The sequence below is a fragment of the Perissodus microlepis genome, chromosome 19 (assembly GCF_051167445.1).
Source record: "Perissodus microlepis isolate ML-2025 ecotype Zambia chromosome 19, ASM5116744v1, whole genome shotgun sequence".
Taxonomy (NCBI): domain Eukaryota; kingdom Metazoa; phylum Chordata; class Actinopteri; order Cichliformes; family Cichlidae; genus Perissodus; species Perissodus microlepis.
This window is the reverse complement of record NC_140479.1, coordinates 15,745,433-15,766,396: the sequence shown is the minus strand read 5'-3', so window position 1 is coordinate 15,766,396 and position 20,964 is coordinate 15,745,433. Positions and strand designations below refer to the sequence as shown.

Sequence of the window (20,964 nt, the reverse complement as noted above, 5' to 3'; positions counted from 1 at the left end):
TCCGAGTGGATGGACAGAAGATTATAAAGATACCGATAGTTCAGCCTTGAAATCCATGACAGAGAAATGCTGTGTAACTGTAAGGCAACAGTTGCAGTCTGAACCTCTGTGATTTTAATCAGACTCTATGTCTATGTTACTGACCCATTATGTTTGTAAGTTAAATGATCAGACATCATCACCAATTAAAAAAACTTTAATTTAGTCATCATAAAACACGCTCCTTTACAACTGATTTTTACAATCAAAGTATGGAAATAAGGCAGACCCCTTTAGGAATGATAGGAAAAGAAAAGAAAACAGATTCACACCGACCTCCACCGAAATTAACTATACAACTATCAGCCTGATATCCCCACCCCCCTTGATTGGGATAATCAGCCCCAATATGAGCCTTTATCTTTAATCATGAAATGCATTTAGATCATTTTAAATCTGAAGGGGATGTGCCTTCAGCCAATTAAACCCCAGTATTTTGGCTGTTGAGGAAAAGATGATGAAGCCTCATGTTGAACTATTAATTTAAAAAAAAAAAAAAAAAAAAAAAAAAAAAAAAAAAAAAATTTTATACTTTTGAAACTGATGGGATCATGTGTGAACAAACTACATTCTGAATAAGAAGTTAAAGAGATATCTTGCAGCCAACTCTAGTCTCCAAACTTTTAAGAGGCTATTTAACCATCATAAAGCTTTTTTTCCTGTTTTGACTGCAATGTTAATTAAATTTAATAAAGCCACAAACCAGACCCCAAATTAAGTTTTAAGGTTTTCTGTAAGGGATGAAAAAAAGCTGTAGATTGCCGTAGTATCTCAAGTTACAGAGATATAATGGTACATAATGAGGCTGCCTACTAGTGTGCCAAGTTGTCAAGCATCACAGTGGAGGGGGACGGTTCCCAGTTCCCTTTAGTATGCACAAACAGTTTCCCAGAAAAAAACAAAACAGTCATGCAGCTTCTGGTCTGCATGGAATTTCACCCCACCTTCTGTCACAGTCACTCAAAAAACAAAACAAACAAAATAAAGCCTAAAACAACACGGCGTGCTTCTTCTCATACAAGTTAGAATTAATTCACAGGTCGTGTGTAAAAGCCTTAAATTTATACATAAATCAAAGACTCCTCAAGTCAGTCTGTAGCTTGTTGAGTTGGTACTGCGAAGACGAGTTCGTCGATGTCCAAAAGTTCAACATAGAAAAAAAAGAAACTGTAATTGAGAGTAAGCAGTTCTGTCTCACACAAGAAATCCCGATGATTGTGGAGGGAAGAAGTTGCTTTGTACAGTATTCATACATATACAAACACACGAGCTCTGCTGTGAGCAGGCACAGTGATACAGAAGATATCCAAAATCAGCCTACTTACATTTTAATGGTGCTGGAGCAGAGAAGTAACTGAGGCAGAGCAGCATTTGGGACCCTCTAACTTTCCGATCTTGGTGCGTGAATAACATAACGAGCACCTTTATGATCAAGACAAACCCTCTGTACACATTTCAGACTTGGCTGCACTGCTGGCAAAGAAGTGACCTGGCCTCAATTTCACTTTTTGGTGATTATTGCTATAAGTATAATTACTTAATAGAGAGTTAAACCAAATAAAATGAAACGGTTGTTCATAATTCTCCTCAAACAATCTTTAACAGGTCTGTTCTCCTGTGCCCAAAAACGTTTTACCCAATTAATGCCCTCGAGCAAGACAAATCCCTCCACCACCTGAAAACACTCTACAACACAGACTTATCCCAAGTTTAAATATAAACTAAAGAAATTTTAAAGAAAAGTGACAGTTGATGTTCAGATGGGAGGCTAGCTGTGTTTGTCGTTATGCAGGATTTAAAGGAAACTGTGTCGCATAAAGAAGGAGCTTGTTACAACTGATTTTTCTAGCGGTGCCGGACTCTCCACTTGCTAGACAAACTCACTAGCCACGGAAAAACTGTTACAAGCATCTTGCTGGTTAATCTGTCTGATCTACTGTGAAAACATGACCTCCTCTGGCAAGAAGAAAACATCTTGTACAAGCCAGTGTTGTTTGGGGGCCATCCTCTTCAGAGATCTGTTTCAGGCTTGCTAATATGGCACTTAATCAGATCCAATCCATCAGTATTGTTGCTAATTTATCTACACTCTATACAATTATTTTTAAAAAAGTGAGTTTCACTGCTTTTGAGATATCACAAGTTTAATCAAGACTAAATCTCACTGTGCAACTGCCATCTAGTAAAAGGTCTAATGAAATCAGGGCTATTTTTTGACTTGGACGAGCACTATAACGCAACACTGAAAAATCCACAGTGACCTAAATGAACTCATCTAAAAGATCCACCTCTGGCGTCTTGGAAAAAAAAGATTTCTGGTGGAATTAATGCATACATACAGTAGATGCATTATACTTTGTTGTCAGTGTCATTAGATCAAATGTCATCATGTGCACTGGTTGTCACTGGAGCAACTCTGATTTTCACTCGTTCCCTGCTTCGAGTTCATTTTCAAGTCATAAGAAGTCCCTGCACAAGATCCATTAACAGACACCAAGCAATAAGACATCTGAATCCACCGTGCTTGAAGTCTTTGTTTCAGCTTCTTCCTCCTGTACACCCATCTAAAATCCATCATGAGCTGTGGGTCTAATGATGGTGACCGATGGACAGCACCAGCGGAATGAGGCAACCCAGCACCAGAGCTACCACCTCCACCTTGCTCAGTCCCTTCCCTCCGTTTCCTCCCGCAGGAGCGTGGCTGTGACCGCCGCCCCCCACCTCAGGCAGAACGTGGACCGTTGCCACGTAGAGGAATGTGCCAGCAGAGAAAAGCATGGCGACACCTGTGGCGTTGACGTCTGACAGTGCTTCTTTGCTGCTCTAAGAGGGGAAGAGACAAGAACAGTGTAAAGCTTAAAGTTCTCCTTTTCTAGTGACTCCAATGTTGATGAAATAATGTCTTTGTAGTATTTGGGCAGTAGTGTACAAATCACAATACAGACTAGTAAGATGACAGCTGGATATCTAGATCCTCAAAGTACTGTATTGTACCAAACAGTTAACACTGAAAACTAAACATCTGGCAAAATGAAAACAGATCAGTGCAAAAATATAATAATTACCTGACTGAGACCTAAAAATGTGAGCATAGCGAGGACTGGCGCTGCCAGGGCAAAGACCAAGAGATGTTTGCGGATACGATTTCTCTCGAGACCGGCATGCATTAGGAAGGATACAAGACCAAATGCTGCTGGTGCCTACAATCAACAAAACAGAAGAGTTTATATAGCAATTTACTGCAGCAAACAACAATCAATTCTTTTACCAGTTAATGTGCAAATTAATGCTGAAAGAAATCCTCTGTGTATTATAAACTCAGTAGCTGTACTTAAATTTAATTCATTTGCAGGCCTGCAAAAATTAAAGACACCCTTACTGCTTCCTTAGGATTTATGGTGGAGTAGTAATTGATCATCATTAAGTGTAAGCACCTCTATAAATACAGCTGTTTTGTCAGTTTGCTCCTCTGCAGCGATCAGCAGTGATCTTAAAGAAGCAACTGTTTGTCTAGGAAGGGTTGTAGGTCCATTTTTATACAACAACAAGCAAACATATCCATCATCCTTGAGTGACAATGATTATTCACAAGAGGAAAACATTCAAGATATCAGACAATCTTCCTAGACATAGACAACACAGCAAATTCATCTCAGGGTCAGACTGTACAGTGCCCAGATAGATTGCAAAAAAACCCAAGAGCTACATCTCAGACTCTACAGCCCTCAGTCACAATTTTAAATGTTAAACACAGAACCTATACTGGATGAGTATAGGTTCTGTGGAAGGGTTGCTAACAGAAGAAATCTTCCACAGAACCTATACTGGATGAGTATAGGTTCTGTGGAAGGGTTGCTAACAGAAGAAATCTTCTCTTTAAAAAGAACATGGCAGCCTTGCTTAAGTTACCAAAACTGGATCAAATCAACCCACAAGACTTGGAACATTGTCCTTTAGATAGACAAGACTAAAGTGGAGATGTCTGGCCATAATGCACAGCGCCACATTGGTTTGGAGAAAATCAAACACAGCATATCAAGAAAAAAACAGATCATACAAACTATGAAGAATGGTGATCTTCATAGTTTCTTCATAGAAGTTATGATTTGGACTTGTTTTGGAGCCACAGGACCTGGACACCTTGCAGTCATTGGTAAACAAATCGAAGTATTCAAGAGTCAAATGTAAGGCCATCTGTCTGACAACTAAAGCTTGGAAGACACTGGAAAATGCAACAGAATGACTGAAAAAAAAAAAAAAAAGAATCAAAGTGTTGCAAAGTCCAGACCTCAACATGGAAAATATCTTCCAAATCTATGAGAGACTAATAAAGTCACACAGAAAATAATTACTGAAGTTATCACATCTAAAGATAGTTCTACAAGCTACTGAATCACTGGGCTTGTTAGTTTTTCACAGGCCTGTGCAAACTTTATTTTTAAGATGCCAGTATACGTATACACACAAACAAACAATAAAAATCAACCACTGACTGCATTATATATGATGTATATTTACCTTATGCAGCATGATAGCTACAAAGACAATGAGCTGAACGCTGGTCTGAGAGGTTGAGGCAGCAGCACCCAATGCAACACCATCAGCTGCAGGCAAAAAAACAGAAAGGTACAGTAACTACTGGAACACTTAAAAGCAATGATTCGTCATTAAAACAGCAATAAAATCTGGATTAAACTACTGTAATAAAAAGAAACTAATACTGTTTGAACTGAAAAGTAACATTTGTGTATACATTTTCCAAATTAAAACAATTTAAAGCTTAATTAAATTCATAGTATTCTGAAGTAACACAAACTCAGGTACAGAATAAAATTACATCTTTTCATGAGTTCCACCAAATGTAAATACATATTTAATATTTAATATTTATGATTAAATATCAATATAATTAATTAATATAATTTTATATTAAATATTATTTAATATTTATTTTGTGTACAGTAGCATTATCAGAAGATATAAAATTAGACCTACCTGCAGCATGGACCACAAGCCCCAGGGTGGTGGTGATTTTGGAGGAAGCAACTCTTGCTGCCTCTGGATCTAAACCAACCAAACATAAATAAATAAATACATAAATAAACAAACACACACACATACACAACTCAAACAGTTTGTGGCAAGGAAACAAATCAATAATCTTGATGGACCACTATGTCCACACTGAGAGTTAAATAGCACCAGAACATTGGCAGACTTTGAAGAGTATTATCAGCTTAAATAAAGATCTGTAAAATTGTTCAGTGCAGAGTGTGGGTGCATCTGGGAAAACAGAATTAGCAGTTGAGCCATTTGGATGTGTTTTGGGTTTAATTCAATCTTATTTTTCAAGGAGAATAAGATGAGAAGAGACTAATGACGAAGCTGCTTTTGCTGCTTTTCCCTAACCAACTCTGGCTAAGGCTATTTGAATGCTTACCTTCAGTGTTGTGAACATGAGAACTACCTATCTGGTCCACCAGTAGCATAAAGACAAAGCCTAGAACCAGAGACACTCCAATGTAGGCATGGAGCTGCTCTTGATTGTGCTCATGCTTCCCACTAGCACTAAGAGCTGCCTCTGCTTCACCCTTTCCCTCGGAAGCTTCTGCAACTGCAGACTGGCCGTGACTGTGGTGTCCACCTGCTGAAAGAGAAAATCAGCAGAAAAATGGTCTGATAAAGACACAAATACGTTAATGCATCAGAACCAAAGACATTTAAAATTAAAATTCCATCACACAGCACAGAGACCATCATAAATACTGCTGATATGGAAATGACAATGAGTCAGAAACTGGCAGAAACTGATTTCAGGATGTTGTACTTTACTTTCCTCTGTTTAAATGTACACAAGCACATGTACCTATATCATTGGTCTACATGCTCTCTACTTAATTTTCCTCTGGTATATTTCAGTTTAAGCCTGTTGCAAGCATGAAGGAATCTAGCGCTGTCACAAACATCTAAAGACTATTTTAGATTTTGCATTATAAAGTGCATAAAATAAGAAGCTGACAGGAAATGAGGAAAGAACAGACACTCAGGAAAGATGCACAGCTGAAAGTTACAATTACTCAGTACTTTCAGTAGAATGACTGGGGGGAGGGGGGACAAATCTGGACACCAGTGCATTTGATTGACAATGTGTGTGTGTGTTTTCAGTTTTGTTTCATTTTTTAACTCTGATTTGTACTTAATGTATGTACCAAGAACTGAAAAGAAGACCATATTAAAACAGAGTTGTTTGCCTTGGTGAAGTTAGGCTTAATGAAACTTAAATGACAGCTGAAAAGATTTGTCAACTAATCAATTATGAAACATGTAATTATCTGTAAAAAGGTTCAGTCAATCAACTGTTTGATCTACATTGCTGTTAAATGTACATAAAAGAAATTAACAAGTTGATTCAACATGATGGAAAACCTGAATATCTTTGGGTTTTGTATTGTCAGTCAAACAAAACAAACAGTACGAGTATGTCACCTTGTACAGTTTATTCAAGTAACAGATAAAATAAATAAATACATTTAATCAACAACACAAAACAATTATTAGCTCAAAGTCTTCTATCAAGATTTTTTTTTTTTAACTTACAGGAAGCAGCCAAAATTGTGTGTGGCGGGGGCAAAACAATTTGCTTCTCATTTGAAATTGTGATCACTTTTGGAAGCATTTAAACAACTTGTTTTGTCTGACTACCAACCCAAGAAAGATTACATTTACATTACACATCAAAGAGAAAAGCAGCAAAACAACACAAAGGGTAAACTTGGTGTCCTTTCTTGATAATTAACCGGCTAACTAATTTAATCTATCTACTATTGGATTAGGAGAGACGTTTATCACTTATTTATGTTTATTTGACTATTTCACCATGGCAGCCTCTGAAACACACTGTACATTAGAAATAAACCAATATGACAGTGGATGCCCTGAGCTTTGCAACTCATCCGTGTATTTCTTAGCTTAAGGAACACATACTTCTAAGAGCTGTAGCACATCCCGGCTGATTGTGAAAGGCATTATTACTAGTTTTCTGAGCCATAGACTAAAATAACCGAATGAGCTTATCTTCAAACGTGCAAAATCCAAAGATATTGCAGTCCGTAAAAAATCATGACTATTACATTGTCTTACAGTTATTGATACAGTAGTTAATTCTTAATTGTCTGTCCATTCATGATCTGAGCAATCCTTCCATCTCCACCAAGGAACCCTACCTTCAAGGATTTCTTCGTAAAGTGCGTGGACCCCTTCTGGGATGATCACGGCAAGTGCAGTCCCACAGAGCAGCCCTGCTCCCAGCACAGTGATCAGCTTCAACTTCTCCTAAACAAAGTCAGAGACCCAGACATTAAGCACAGTAGCTTCTTATTGTTTGAAAGTTCAGTCCATTTTATGATAGCTTGGTAGCTAAAGTTAGCTACATGCATACGTATGTCACAAACCTACCTCTGAGAAGTTAACCGCTAAAGGTATCGTCCCGGCCACATAACATCCCACCAGCATCGCAAGGGACAGCAGGCTGATCGAGCTAAAATCGTCCATGACTGCACTTTTCTCTTCAGCTAACCTACTGCTAAGCTATACCATCAAATCCAACCTCCACCTGCGCTTTTAGCACGGACCTTTGCTCGTGACGGTAAAGTTCAAGAACATTAGTTTTTTGGTGGTTAATTCAATACACGTCACGACCCACTTTCGGTACCAACCCGGTCTGATGCTAAACATCCACTTTATAACTGGTCAGTGTGTCGCTCACTGGCCTCGGTAACGCAGTCAAAGCTAAGCTAACTAGCGTCAGTATGTATATGCCTTTCGATATTAATGAAAAAGAAACCCGGCAACGGTAACCGTCCAGTGCAAACAACTGATACTTCGCATATTTTCTGTCAAGTCCAGTTGTCAGAATAATATTGCAACTTCCCGATTCGGTTAGCGTCAACACACCGGCTAACTGAACATCTTCTTGTTTGGAGCTGATCAAAGTGCTTCCGGGTCAGAGTTTAGGGAACCTGCCACGTATCCGCGAGACTCGCTGGAAAAGATAAGGAAGTAATGTGACAATTTTAGCAACAAGTCATAAACATTGGGGAAAAACAAGAATAAACGCCAACAGTAGATTCTGTAAGAGAATTTGCAGTTTTTATTTTTGTGCGATTTTTAAAGTTCAATTTATTTGTTTGGCTATTTGTTTATTTATTGCAAATAATAATACACTTAAACGTAAAATATGACTATAAATAAATAATACACTGGAGGAAAATTGTTAATACTTTTTTAGATTTTCAATGTAAAATTTCCAGATTGTTTTATTTAATTTGCTTAATGTACATAATGTTCTCTTTTTGCAGTCGAGGAGCGTGTCAAGACACATTTCACAGCGTGTTGTACTCCTATAACTATGCATGTGACAAATAAAGGTTGTTGAATCTTTTTCCGTCTACTCGCTCTAATGGTCTGACTTCATATTACCCTCTGCCTAGCATCCTCCTCTATCACATCATCCCGTCTGCATGTCTTTCTTCACTGCATCCTCGACTCCTCTGTGGTCTTGCTCTTCTCCAGCTAGGCTACTCCATATTCATCATCGTTTTTCCAGTATACCTACTATCCCTTCTTTGTACATGTCCAACTAACTGACAGTCCCTTACTTCTATCATTGCTCTTCTCTCCAAAACTCGCTTCCACCTGCTTCCTACTTTACACTACAGAGTAGGGAGAATAGGGAACATAATCTGCGAACATCATAGTCCACAGACACTGCTGCTTGACCTTGTTTTTCCACCTGCCTATCACCATTGCAAAAAGGACAGGGCTCAGTGCTGAACCCTGATGTGGCACCCCACTCTCACCCTTTCTCATACATGTCCTACACCACCATCAGGTACTTTGCCGCCACTCCAGTCTTCCACATGCAATATCACAGTTCCTCTCCGGGCATCCTATCATATGCTTTGTCTAGATAATAAGATGATAATAAAAGATAACCGATTTGCATCGAAATAAAGTAAAAAAGGTGGTGACCAGAAAATATAAGTATGGCTTCATGCCAACAAAGGGCACTATAGATGTTTCCTTTGAGAGAGGTGATTGAGAAGAATAGGGGTCAGAAGGCATAAACCAGGTACATACATTTACTGCAGTAATCACATCTGTATATGGAAGTGACCCCAATTAAATTTTTGGTGTTTGAAAATAATGTCATAATTCAAAAACAGCTAATAATAATTAACAACACAATCAACAAAAACATACTGTTTTTTTGTTTTTTTTTGTTTTTTTTAAAAAAAAAAGCATGTTTATTAGTTCACACAATGGAGTAGTGCCTCCAAATAACACCACCAAATTAAAGCAGAATGTGTCCAACACATTGTAGAACAGATGGATGAAATTCCTCCTGAACGGCATTAACAAATAAAAGAATTACAACCAAAGTTTTTTTTTCCATGCAGCACATTTGTTTCCAAACCCTTTCAGTTCACAATTTTGACTTTCTCACGCACACTCTCTCACAAACACACACACACACACACACAAACACACAAGGCAGCAGCTCTTTGCCGATGGAATGGAGCGCCGTGTGGGCATGTTCGCAGTCTGCTGGACCAGAAAACTGCAGACAGTAGAACTGAAAGCTCAGGAAGTCAGTCAGAGAGTCGTGTTTACTTATTTGACCAGTCCAATCTTCTTTGCTTCTGTTTCATATATCAGTAACCTCCACATTTTTACTATGAAGACTTCTGCTTCTTCATCAAGAACCTAAAGACAAACAGTTCAGTTAAACATACTATATATTACAAAGCTGAATGTATACATATGCTGACTCATTGAATACAATGTGACTGTCACCAACCATTTTAAGACAGACCAGTCTGGTTTTAAACTGACAGTTTTTCCTTTTTTTGGTTAGTCATCCACTTAATTGACAATGTGTGGTACAGACCATTCAAGGACCATTCAACTGGGTTTCAGTCCCAAAAGATGGATTACATATGTAAGATGTTTAAAGACTTAGGATCCAGGCAAAGTTCAACTTACCATAGCAACATCATCAAGAATACCCTGAGGAGTGCTATGTGCCATTACCTGATCAGAAAAGAAAAATATTAACTAGAGTGAGCAACAAGCCCAACAATTCAACACCACAAGCTTAAAGATACAGATAAACTTCAAAGGATAATAACTGACCTTGGAGCAGACAAAATCAACCAATGTAGCTTCCTCCTCTCCAATGTACTCTATAATCTTCTTATTAATCCACGGTCTAATGCGGCGATCCATCAGAGTCTATGGAAAGCAAATCAAAACAAAACATAACCAATAACTAAAATATCAAGCTATGAAAATAAGTGCAATTTCAAAATATGCCAAGTCTTTTACCGAATCAACCATTGCCCAGTCCAAAGGATAGGAGAAGAGCTCTGGCCTGGCAGTGGGGATCTTCTCTATAAGGCTTTTTATGTGTTTCCGTTTCTCCTCTGTGTTAATGCTGCCTTTGGCCCCTGAAATTTCTGCTCCATCGAGCCCCAGACTCTTTTCATCATCACCATAGTCCAGTGGAACCAGTTTCCTTTTGCGAGGCTGCTCATCTGCCTCCTCTTCGTCAAACTTGTTGAAAACACTGTCCACAGTTGCTAATTTCTTTCGCTTTCCTGCGCTGAGCTGACTCGGACTGTTGGTAGCACCTGTAGGAGAAAAAAAAAAATCATCAGGAAATACTATTTACTCTGGGAAAAAGCAGTGCCATTAAACAACAGATCTGTATGCGTGTTTTGCTTTGTTGCTGTACTCACCCAGCTTGAGGCTGAGGCCAATCTTGGGCCGGTGTTCCTCTGGAGGTTGGACCTCTGGAGTGTTCTCGCCTGGAATTATGATGCCACAAAGAGACTCATTTCCGGGGGTGTTTGGAGTAACGTTTCCACTGGCAGAAGACACAGAGGGAGCAGTGGTGATTGGTCGCATGGCGGGTTTGAGTTGCGGCTTGGCTTCTTGTGAGTCCTCGCCATCGTGGTAATCATCTTCATCTGCCTCTTCCACATCGTCATCTGAATGCTGCGGGGGAACTTGAGGCTCCGGCTCCACAGGCCTTCCGGACCCCCTCTTCTCCCGCTCCTTGTGAGTTTTCTCCTGGTTCACATCCTCCTCCGGTTCAAGTTTCAGAGGTAGCTGTCGTCTGCGCTCTGCTTCCTCTTCCATCTACACAAATATGTAACACATTAAGCAACCTCAGGATATTGTTGTTGACTGGTGGACTGGCATATTAATATTAAATGCACAAACATCATTACAGAACAAGCAAAAAAGCTGTAATTCTGCAAAACAAACTAAAGATCTCTGAGTCTATCAAATGTCTTTGTCAGAGGTTAGGGAAAGTTCCAGGTGGATTTACTCTCTGTAATTCAGCATCAGGATCAGGGTGACCCTCAGCGAGAAGTCTTTGTCTAATTTCCTCCAGCTCCTCCTTCTCCCTCTTCCGGTCACGTTCATCCAACTCGATCTCCTTTTCTCTGTCACGAAGACGCTTCTGCAATGCGCTGCCCCTGAAATTTTTTTTTAAAAAAAGATTAGCATTAACATTAAGTAATGACAAAAGGCATTAAAAGCATTAAAACATTTTAAAATGCAAATTAACATAATCACCTGTAGTATTTTGGGTCGTCCCTGTCATCATCATAGTCTTCAAGGAACTCTTTGAGCCTTTTGGCTTCTTTCATCTGATTTCATGCACAAAATCAAACAGTAAACAGTAAATCAAGCCTTCTGTTTCCACATATCTGAAATAATAAATAGTCTAAAACTTGTTTTATGCAGCGTGGCATGCATTCTTATATACCATTTCACGACGCCTCTCTTCTTCTCGCTCAGCATCTTTGCTATAGTCACGGGCCTTCTTCCTCTCTCTGACCTCCCAATTTTTCAGGCGCTTTAAGAAGGCACAGAAAAGAAATTCCAATCAGTAATCTGTCAAACATTAACAGTAATTTGCTTATGTGCAGTTATTTAAATGAACATTTCATCAAATCAAAATGGGAGAGATGATAAACATACTTCTTGATAAGCTGCTTCCTTATCTCTAAGCCGCCTCTCAAGTCTCCGCCGCTCATACATGTCCTCCTCATCTTCTTCGCGGTCGCGTTTTTTATCGTCTCTAGACCTCTCTCTGTTAAAATAATAATGGGTTACTGATCTGTGAAGTTCATCTTTATATCAAATGAAGTTGAAACGCAATCATTTCAAGGGTATTTGCCCATAGCCAGAGCCAACTGCTGAATACATTTCACTATAGTGCTTTCATTAGAGTTATTTTGTGATATAGATATTTTCTACAAATGATCAACTGAACACAACACTCCCCAAAAATAAAAAGTTCCTTAACAGCCTCCAACAAATCCTCATTGGTTTCATTTACAGCTACCAAATGAGTCTTTCATTGTAGTGTTAAAAACAAACAAACAAAAAAAAAAACTTGCAAAGCCCTAAAGTGGGGAACAAGATTTCATATCTAGCATATCTTTAAATCACAGATAATAAATTATGTTACCAGTATTATGCCACATGCATTGATAAGTCATAACACATGTGGAGAAACTTATGAGTGGATCTTGAGGTCTGTTGTAAGAAACAGCTGGAGCCAACAACCTTTTGATTTCTCAAAGTCCAAACTGTTAGAATTAAGAGACGACCCTTTAGATGAGTCCCAACCGTTTGTGTGTGAGCCAGAACAAACCATCTTGTATTAGAACTGACCTCGATCTGCTGCGAGCTTCACTGACATCTCGACTCCTCTCCCTCTCCCGCTCCTTCGTCCTCTCGCGTTCACGATCCCTCTCTCGTTCACGGTCGCGGTCCCGGTCTCTTTCCCGCTCCTTGTCCCTCTCTCTCTCCCTTTCCTTCTCTTTCTCGCGATCGCGGCGCTCCCTCTCCCGCTCCCGCTCTTTGTCTCTCTCCCTCCTTTCTCTCTCCAGCTCCAGGCGTTCCTTTTCTTTTTTGCCTTTTTCCTCCTCCAATTTCTGCAGGAGCCCACATGGGAAGAGAAAAGGAAACTGCATTAGAAGATGCAAAAGGTGAAAAAAAGATCATCATACTAAATTACATAAATAAACAAGTTATCGGCAAAAAATGGTTTACACTGCCTGTTTCAGAAATGCTCACGTTCTACCATGACTCATTGTTTGGGGAGAGGTTGGCTGCTCCAAGTCAGGAAGTGGTTTCCTCCAGGAAGAGTGGTCCGCAGCTTGAGCAGGTTTAATGTATATACTGCTCATTTCAGGACACACTTATATAAAACCATAAATGACAGTATATTCTTGAAATACCTAACAAACTGGGGATGTCACAGCTCATATGAGGGGTTTCACCAAAGAAACATTTCCAGTGTTACTGTAAACACTTACAGTCTTCTTTTCCTGTGCAAAGAGATCATTTCTTGTTCTGGCTCCAGTATTTGACCTCCCTTCTTTATCAGATTTGTACAGAATAAATAACAGGCCAACTCAACCTCTGCTGTTACGATGGGCTCTATGGTGATGTGGGATTATTATCTGATATCAAAAGGCAAATAAGTACTGGTCAAACCAGCATCTGAATGTTTTCCAATTCAAAGTGTACTCGTGACTGCGGATAAGGGACAGATTTGGCCTGAAATGCATATGCATAGGATTTTACTGGAAATGGGGTTTTTCATATGGCTCGTGGTAAGTAAAAAAAAAAACACAAATACAACAAACTGAAGCCAGCTTTGAACCTTTTTTAACTTAAGGTCATGAAGATCTAACTATAAACTTGAGATCTCCACTATGTAATGCACTGGTTGTACCTATAGGTGCCAAGTGGATTAAAACAAGCCTAAGCTTAACACGGCAAATGGCGTAACTAAGTAAATTACATAATCGGCCCCCACGTGTTTTCTACATGGTCATTTGAGAAGGAGGAAAACAATGCCTGACTGCAGTGTAAGTGATCCCCTAGAGCAGTGTGGGACTTCAGTATGAAGCCAAACTACTAAATAATAATTTGAACACCATTTTATTTATCTGTAAAGGCAATCACAGCTCACTGATTCTCACAGCCGTCCATTGACAATCTCAGTAAACAAAGTTTGACCCATTTTTCTACATTCTCACTAGATAACATTTAAATCATGTTCCACAGTCTGTTCTGGAGCTACTGGTGCAAAACTTACAGATGATGAACTAGGGTTTCAGCACTTCTCTGCCCCTACACATCCTACAGGCTACATGTGGAAGGAAAAGCAGGTCAAGAGCAAAGTCAATATAATCAGGAAAAAAAAAGAAGTCCAAACGATTCCTGTGAAGCAGTTTCATCTTATTACAACTCATCCACATAAATAGCATCCACATCTGTTTGTTTTTAAAGTCAATGCAAATCAGATACTGCATTTCATTTTGCCACAAAGAAATTAGTGAAGCAGTCTTACCGCCAGGTTGTGGTGTCTGTCTGGTCTCACCAACCCAATTAAAAAAAAAAAAAATGTAAAAAATAAACCCTTCAGAGTCAGACCCACAGTTCAAACGGACCTGTGGCTGATTTAAAAAAAAAAAAATTCCAGCTGGTAGCTTTGTGGATCTGGACCGGTTAACAACATAAACTACCACATGTTAAACGTGGGTCTGACAGCCATTAACTAAAAAAACAAAAAGCAAAAAAGGACCACAGAGGAGGAAACTACAAAACTGTAATTTAACTCAAGTCTGCCAAAGTCTCGAAAGTCTGCACACCATTTTAGCACTTCTACCTTCGCTCCAAAGGGATGGCTTTGACAGATACACATTATTTGTTTTGAAACAGTTTTTCCCTAACCTACAACTTACCTCCTGTATTAAACTAGTTAGTAGTGAGTTTGAAACATACTAGTTGGAAAACAATTTTAAAACATTGCCATGAGCAGGTTCCTACCATACTGTGTGTTTGATGTGGTGTGAGGCTTGTTCCCCTTTGTTGATGGCAGTTTTTTTTTAGTATATAACATCAATTGTCCTCAGTTCCAGTACAAAGTCACAACTTTTTGGGTTTTGTTAGTAGCCCTATAACTTCTTTTAAAAATAGCATACTACTGATAAGAGAACCTTGTTTTAAAAAGCGGCAAAAAACAGTTCAATGGTATTCATACTAAAATATCCCTGCAGCTTATTCCTCCTTATTTATGTTTGCATACTTTATTTATGCATTGTCTCATTGTGGTGTAAATTTCTAAGGGTTAAAAAAACAAAAAAACAAAAAACAAAACAGAAACAGCAAAGCAATTACTTACCTTGCAAGTCTTCAGACCGCAGAGTGCTGTGAAGGGGCGCTCCCTGCTTCAGTAATACTACAGGCTGCAGTTCAAACTGCTGCAGTGGTTAGGCTCTTTCAGGCTCTGTGTGTTTTTCAAACACGCTATTTATCATATGAGGACATGCAGAGGTTCACTGAGCTGCCCGACCTTCTTAAACATGATTCACTGTAATCACAACCTGCTAGGAATTTGTCCAGCATCACTTTTTTTGACAACCTTAGTGCAAGTCGACTGAGAGCCAGCTGCCCCTCTGCAAACCCTCCAGAAGGGAGCGCCCAAAATGAGTAGAGAAGAAATAAAAGATCATACTTACATCCTATCCTCGCAACTTTTTCCAAAGCTGAGATTCTGAGATTCATCTTGCTCTAGTCACCAAATGAACTCTACCATATTGGTGGGGTTTAATCAATAGATTAGCTTTGGTTGGAATTTCACATTGTGTCCATGCACTCTGTGTGATGAATTTAGCTTGTGAAGAGCGAAATATTTTAGTCTCAATCAGTACTGTGAACAGTGACAACTCATGGCCAGTTTGGAAATACTGACACGTACTATAAAGTAATCAATCGGTGGCTGAAGTATTAATGGATCATAAATCAACATCAACTACGTTCTGTACCGTTTGAATTCCACTAGCTACTCTAAGAACTTACTGACTACCAAAAGACTTTGTTTGACAGAAACAGAATAGTCTTAAACTGCAGATCCATTTTGCGTTAGAGGAATTTCTACTAACAAATGTGGAGGATTTCTTCTTCAAAACCTAAATTACACAGTAACAAGAGCAGTCTGATACATTACCTTGTGTGTGTCCCGGAATTTACTGATCTCTCTGGAAATCAAGTCTCTCTTGTCATCCTCCATCTCCATGGCATTGATATCCTCCTTACACAAAGTGAAGAGAGAAAGGAAACAAACACACTAAGCACTCCAAAATGAATGAATACTACAACAGCCAGAGCCATTCTCCAGCCCCTTCTCCTCCCCATGTGCATCATGCAAAGACTACCTCCTCTTTCTTCTCTTTCCGCTTCTTGATGCGAGGCTGACTGTCAGGATCCTGTGAGGGAGCATTAAGCTCACTTGCATACTCTCGGATGAGGACATCTATTGCCCCCTTCACAGCCTGGTCTCTACGCAGGGTTTCTTCATCAAGAACCTCCTCCTCGTCTTCATCCCCGTTTTTCCCGCTGCCACCGACTCCCTATTGATTAGATCGAGAAAGATTTGGAGACAAGAGAGGTAAGGCTGCCAGCTTGCTAAGTTGCAAGGAATAAAAGAGGAAGACCTCAGAAGAGGTTTGTGGATTTAATAAAAGAGGAAATGGAGTGGGTTGGTGTGAAAGAGGAGGACGCTAGGAATACGATGAGATGGAGGCAGATGAGCCACTGTGGTGACCTCTAAATGTAGCTTCCAAAAGAAAAGGAACAGTCAAAATAAAAGACAGATGAGCAGCATACCCCATTTGCACTCCTCTTCTTGGCCTTCCACTCATCTAGCTGAGCCTTAGTCTTGGCATCGACCTTCACCAACAGCTTTTTATCACCCAAGAGCAACTCATGCAGGAGTCTGAGGGCTCGCAGTGTGGATTCAGGCTCCTTATACTCACAGAAACCAAAAGCTTGCAGGAGTTAAGACAAAAACAAAGTTAGTTCACAAGGTTTTCAAATTCAGCCCACGAAGATATTTGATAACTTTTTTTTGTTAGAAAAAAATGGAGTAAACATATGGGGAAAAACAAGAATCTGACATTCAACTTCAAATGTCCTAATTCTCCAAATCACTGATTGACTGACTATACAAGAGAAATGACCAAAAACCACATACATAAAATAAACATATGAAAATAGGTCTTTAAGCATGATAAATAAGAGGGTAAGTATGTTTAGCAGGATTTAAAATTCTAGGAGTGTCATCCCTGTGCACCATTCCATGCACAAACACCAAAAAAGGTTTAAAATGTGCTTTTGTTTTTGTGCTGTTACCTTGAAGTTTCCCAGAGGCACCCTGGACCCTTTTCCAGCTTAGAACAATACCACATTTCTATATTCAAAGAGAACAGAAAACAAGGATTTTTTTTGTGTTTAGTAGTCCAGATAATGATAATAATTAACAAGTAAATGGCTACACTATTGTTGTATCCCTATAACAATACTTCCTGGTAATTGGCTATTTGAGAGACTCAAATAGTGATCAAATATCATGAAAACCTCACTCCTTTTTACTTTTATTATACATTGGAGATTTGCATTTGACTAAAACAAGAATAAATGTCTGTCACCTGCAACTCCTGAACCGCTGTCATCTTTTAAATATTATTATGACTGCAACCTCTAAATATTTAAAGTGCTCTCATAAAAAAATAAAGATTTGTCTAGCTGTAGACTGATTTTATACCAAATTGATAATTGTTTCACATGAAAAGATCACTAACGTACATTAACAGGATTATTCCAGTTGAGTAACAGTAAACTTACAGCCAGAAGCTGCCTGACCAACATGTCAGATGCCTTTTCAGAAATGTTCCCCACAAATACAGTGGTGGTGGGGCCGCCACCGTCCTCCGTATCCTTGGCTCTGATCGTGCCAGGCTCTTTCTTCGGAGTCATCGGCTTCTGTGCTACAGCAACTGTGGCTGGAACGAGCACCTGCAAAATAAATTTGATGTATGCAAATGTCACTCATATTCAGAGTAACGCCAAAGCAAACCAAAAAAAATGCAAATACAACAAGCAACCGATGGCGAGCATAGGGGTTTTATTCTTTGACAATATAATATAATAATAATAATAATAATAATAATAAAAAAAAAGAATTCCACCAGGCATCATTGTTAATATGTGCAAGTATTATGTTTTTAATAGTAGGTAGGTTATTCAGAATGCTCCTGCTTCAAACTCACTGTGGGTGTGGGGGTCACTACACCCATATGAACCGGTATCATAGGAGTCCCTGAAAACAGAAACAAAATACAGCACTCAGTCAGGTGTTATGTATATTATAACAGATAATACACATAACTACATGTAAAAATTCCAAAGCCAATAACAAAAAAAGTGATCTGCAATTTTAACATTTAATTTTCTGAATATTAAATGTTAAGGTAATTTTCCTGTAACATTCCTCAATCTCTCTCTTTGGGGTATTAAGTTATGTCAGTTTATTGGGCCTTTAGGTATCTTACTTCTCAACAGTTATCTATGTGCACTCATTTTCAAAGATATTCTACCGTCAACTAATGCTTCACCCACATTATGTGGTTGTAGATTTAGATCACCCTGCTGCTTTTCCTTGAATGCCACAGAGCTGCCACTTCCCAGTGTGTTCCTTAAAAAGGGTACAGAGCAAGTTTAAAAAACTTTTCAATACCTGGTGGGACTGCAGGAGCAAAGCCTGCATACTGTGGAGGGGGGATCCTGGGTGGTAACTGTGGGATACCAATCTGCTGGCGGTTTATCGGAGGAGGATACGACATCCTGAAGACTCCAGAAACCTACCTACAGAGGAGAAAAGATATTTAGCAAATTAGCAAAACATCAGAGGAACATTTCTTTATGTCCTCGGGCTTTTGTTAAGATCATGACAGTAGTATTTTTCACAAGGATAGACAAAATGATCGTTAGTATGACCAACTGAGCAGATAGGATATCTGCTCACCCACGTAAAAGCAGCTACATTAACTAGCTAAATTAGCCGAGACTGGCTAACGCTACTCTGTGGCCTTGCTGCTAAATATTAGCTGCAGCGGTCAAGCACGGATTTACCTACCTGGTACACCAAGAGTAAAATAAAACTGGAGCCTAATTACGGAGTTAATTGTCCAAATAAAGCCCAGTTAAAGTCAACTGACAGAAAAGCCCAACGCTAATGATTAGCGTTGTAATTTTCATCAGTGAGCAACGAGAACCTCTACGGATACAAATAACTGGGACCGATTCTTTTCCGAAATGAATCATGGGAAAACATATCCGTCACACATTTTCTTTGTTGCCCTGTTTTTAGTCTGGCAGGCTGGAAACACACCAGCGTGTCCTAAATAAAAAATAACCGGACCTTACAAATGTGCTAAAAAAAATAAAAATAAAAAAACCCCAAAAAAACAGAACAGTTATCTGAAATTTGCTTTCAATGTGGAAAAAAAAATAGAGGGAAAAATATGACAAAGGATTCTAGAATTAGAGCCATTAGCTTATAGAACAAATTAAATATACACATTTATTTGTGTAGTAAATGGTACAAACGCACTTTGTAAATGTTTTCTATGAGAAATGTGGATTACATTGTTACTTACTGAAAATTAAGACTGATACAATCAGAATAACATTTATAATTTGTTGCAAATTACTATACACTATGTGTCTAGTTAGTGCAAAAGCCTTGAGCCATCCTACATTCCTCTGTATTTTGCATCTAAGGAGGCAGATTTTATTGTCATTTTTAATAAAGAAAAAAGAACGAAAAAAGAAAAAAATCCCAAAGATAACACAGTTTGACAAGCTTAAACAACAATGATTTACAAAAAATATATATTAGCTGAAAACTTGGCATATCTCTGCATGTTTTGCAGAAAATCTATCTAAAGCAAATGAACAGTATCTGAATATCATGTCCTTAAGAAACAGATAAATAATTCCAGCAAAGACCAGATACAGGACCCGAGAGACGCATCAAGCCCTTCAGTTGATCCAGCTGCTGTTCACTGAAGCATCATCAGAAAATATCTCAGTGGAATGGAAGTGGAAGCCGTGTGGGATCATTTTGACAGAGAACAGAACAAAAGTAGCCGACATCTAAAGAAGAACTTTGAATGTCTTTCAAGAAACCTGGAGAACTATTCCTGAAGGCTACCTAAAGAAATTACAAGAAATCTTACCTGAGAATGTTCAGCCTGTGTTTAAGAATAAAGGTGGTCATACAACCCCACAAACACGGAAGCACATTAGAATTGTACAAGCATTTATTTCTTTTTTAAGTGGACACATCATGAATGTGTGCTTTTAGGATGCCCTGTCTGAGTTTCTGAGCTTTAGTTTTGTATACAAGCACAACAAGCGCAACAGATAAAGAGTGCAGGAACTCACAAGTGCTGCTGACAACAACAGGTTCCTATACAGAAGACACAGAAGAAGGAAAAAGCCTGCCCATGAAAATAAGTCAGCAAGGGCCCACCTAAAATTTGTTCCTAATGGTCTGTAATTAATGATACAGTCATTGCTGTACTTACTTCTCATTTTCCTAGTAAAATATGAAGAAATTAGACTTTTGCACAGTACTCAAAGTACAAAGAATTTTCAAGTCCCAGCTTGGGTTTGTCCCTAGTCTCCAATAATTGTCCAAATAGGACCCAGAACATCAGGGTGAAATCCAATCCAATCCAAGGTTTTTCCTGGCAAGCCTTACTGAGGGCTAGAAAAAGAACAATATAACTTTTGTATCTCTACTTTTAGACGCTTGGTGGCGCTAAAGTCTTACTTTCGTAAATTTGTAACTACAGGACCCTGTTTTACGAGGACCAGTCCATCTTTTTATCTGGATTCGCTTACCCTAACATCAGGATAAGCGGTCAGCCTTACCAGACACTAGGAAGATGATAAGAGGAGTATCTCAGTGGCATGACTGACATG

The 20,964-nt window shown here is 38.9% G+C and overlaps 2 protein-coding genes across 4 annotated transcripts; both read right to left on the bottom strand.

Annotated features, from left to right (window-relative positions):
* Window positions 1-180: 180 nt before the first annotated feature.
* slc39a9 (solute carrier family 39 member 9) lies at window positions 181-8,068 on the bottom strand. 2 transcript variants are annotated; one of them, XM_084914488.1, is made up of 7 exons: window positions 7,495-8,068; window positions 7,263-7,371; window positions 5,480-5,683; window positions 5,035-5,103; window positions 4,558-4,643; window positions 3,105-3,239; window positions 181-2,862 (listed from the first exon to the last, which is right to left on the bottom strand). In XM_084914488.1, the coding sequence occupies exons 1-7, from the start codon at window positions 7,588-7,590 to the stop codon at window positions 2,629-2,631; spliced, it is 933 nt and encodes a 310-aa protein (XP_084770614.1). In that variant the 5' UTR covers window positions 7,591-8,068; the 3' UTR covers window positions 181-2,628. The 2 variants fall into 2 exon arrangements, with proteins under 2 accessions (XP_084770614.1, XP_084770613.1); XM_084914487.1 differs by having other exon boundaries at window positions 5,480-5,686; window positions 7,495-8,067.
* A 97-nt stretch (window positions 8,069-8,165) lies between these two features.
* Window positions 8,166-19,297, bottom strand: rbm25a (RNA binding motif protein 25a). 2 transcript variants are annotated; one of them, XM_084914485.1, is made up of 18 exons: window positions 19,109-19,297; window positions 18,710-18,837; window positions 18,243-18,292; window positions 17,818-17,988; window positions 17,326-17,383; window positions 16,801-16,961; window positions 16,350-16,544; window positions 16,142-16,225; window positions 12,793-13,055; window positions 12,094-12,205; window positions 11,879-11,968; window positions 11,686-11,759; window positions 11,435-11,585; window positions 10,839-11,241; window positions 10,426-10,730; window positions 10,234-10,332; window positions 10,084-10,131; window positions 8,166-9,804 (listed from the first exon to the last, which is right to left on the bottom strand). In XM_084914485.1, exons 2-18 carry the CDS (start codon window positions 18,813-18,815, stop codon window positions 9,712-9,714), a joined length of 2,463 nt encoding a protein of 820 aa, XP_084770611.1. In that variant the 5' UTR covers window positions 18,816-18,837; window positions 19,109-19,297; the 3' UTR covers window positions 8,166-9,711. The 2 variants fall into 2 exon arrangements, with proteins under 2 accessions (XP_084770611.1, XP_084770612.1); XM_084914486.1 differs by having other exon boundaries at window positions 16,142-16,222.
* Between the last annotated feature and the right edge of the window lie 1,667 nt (window positions 19,298-20,964).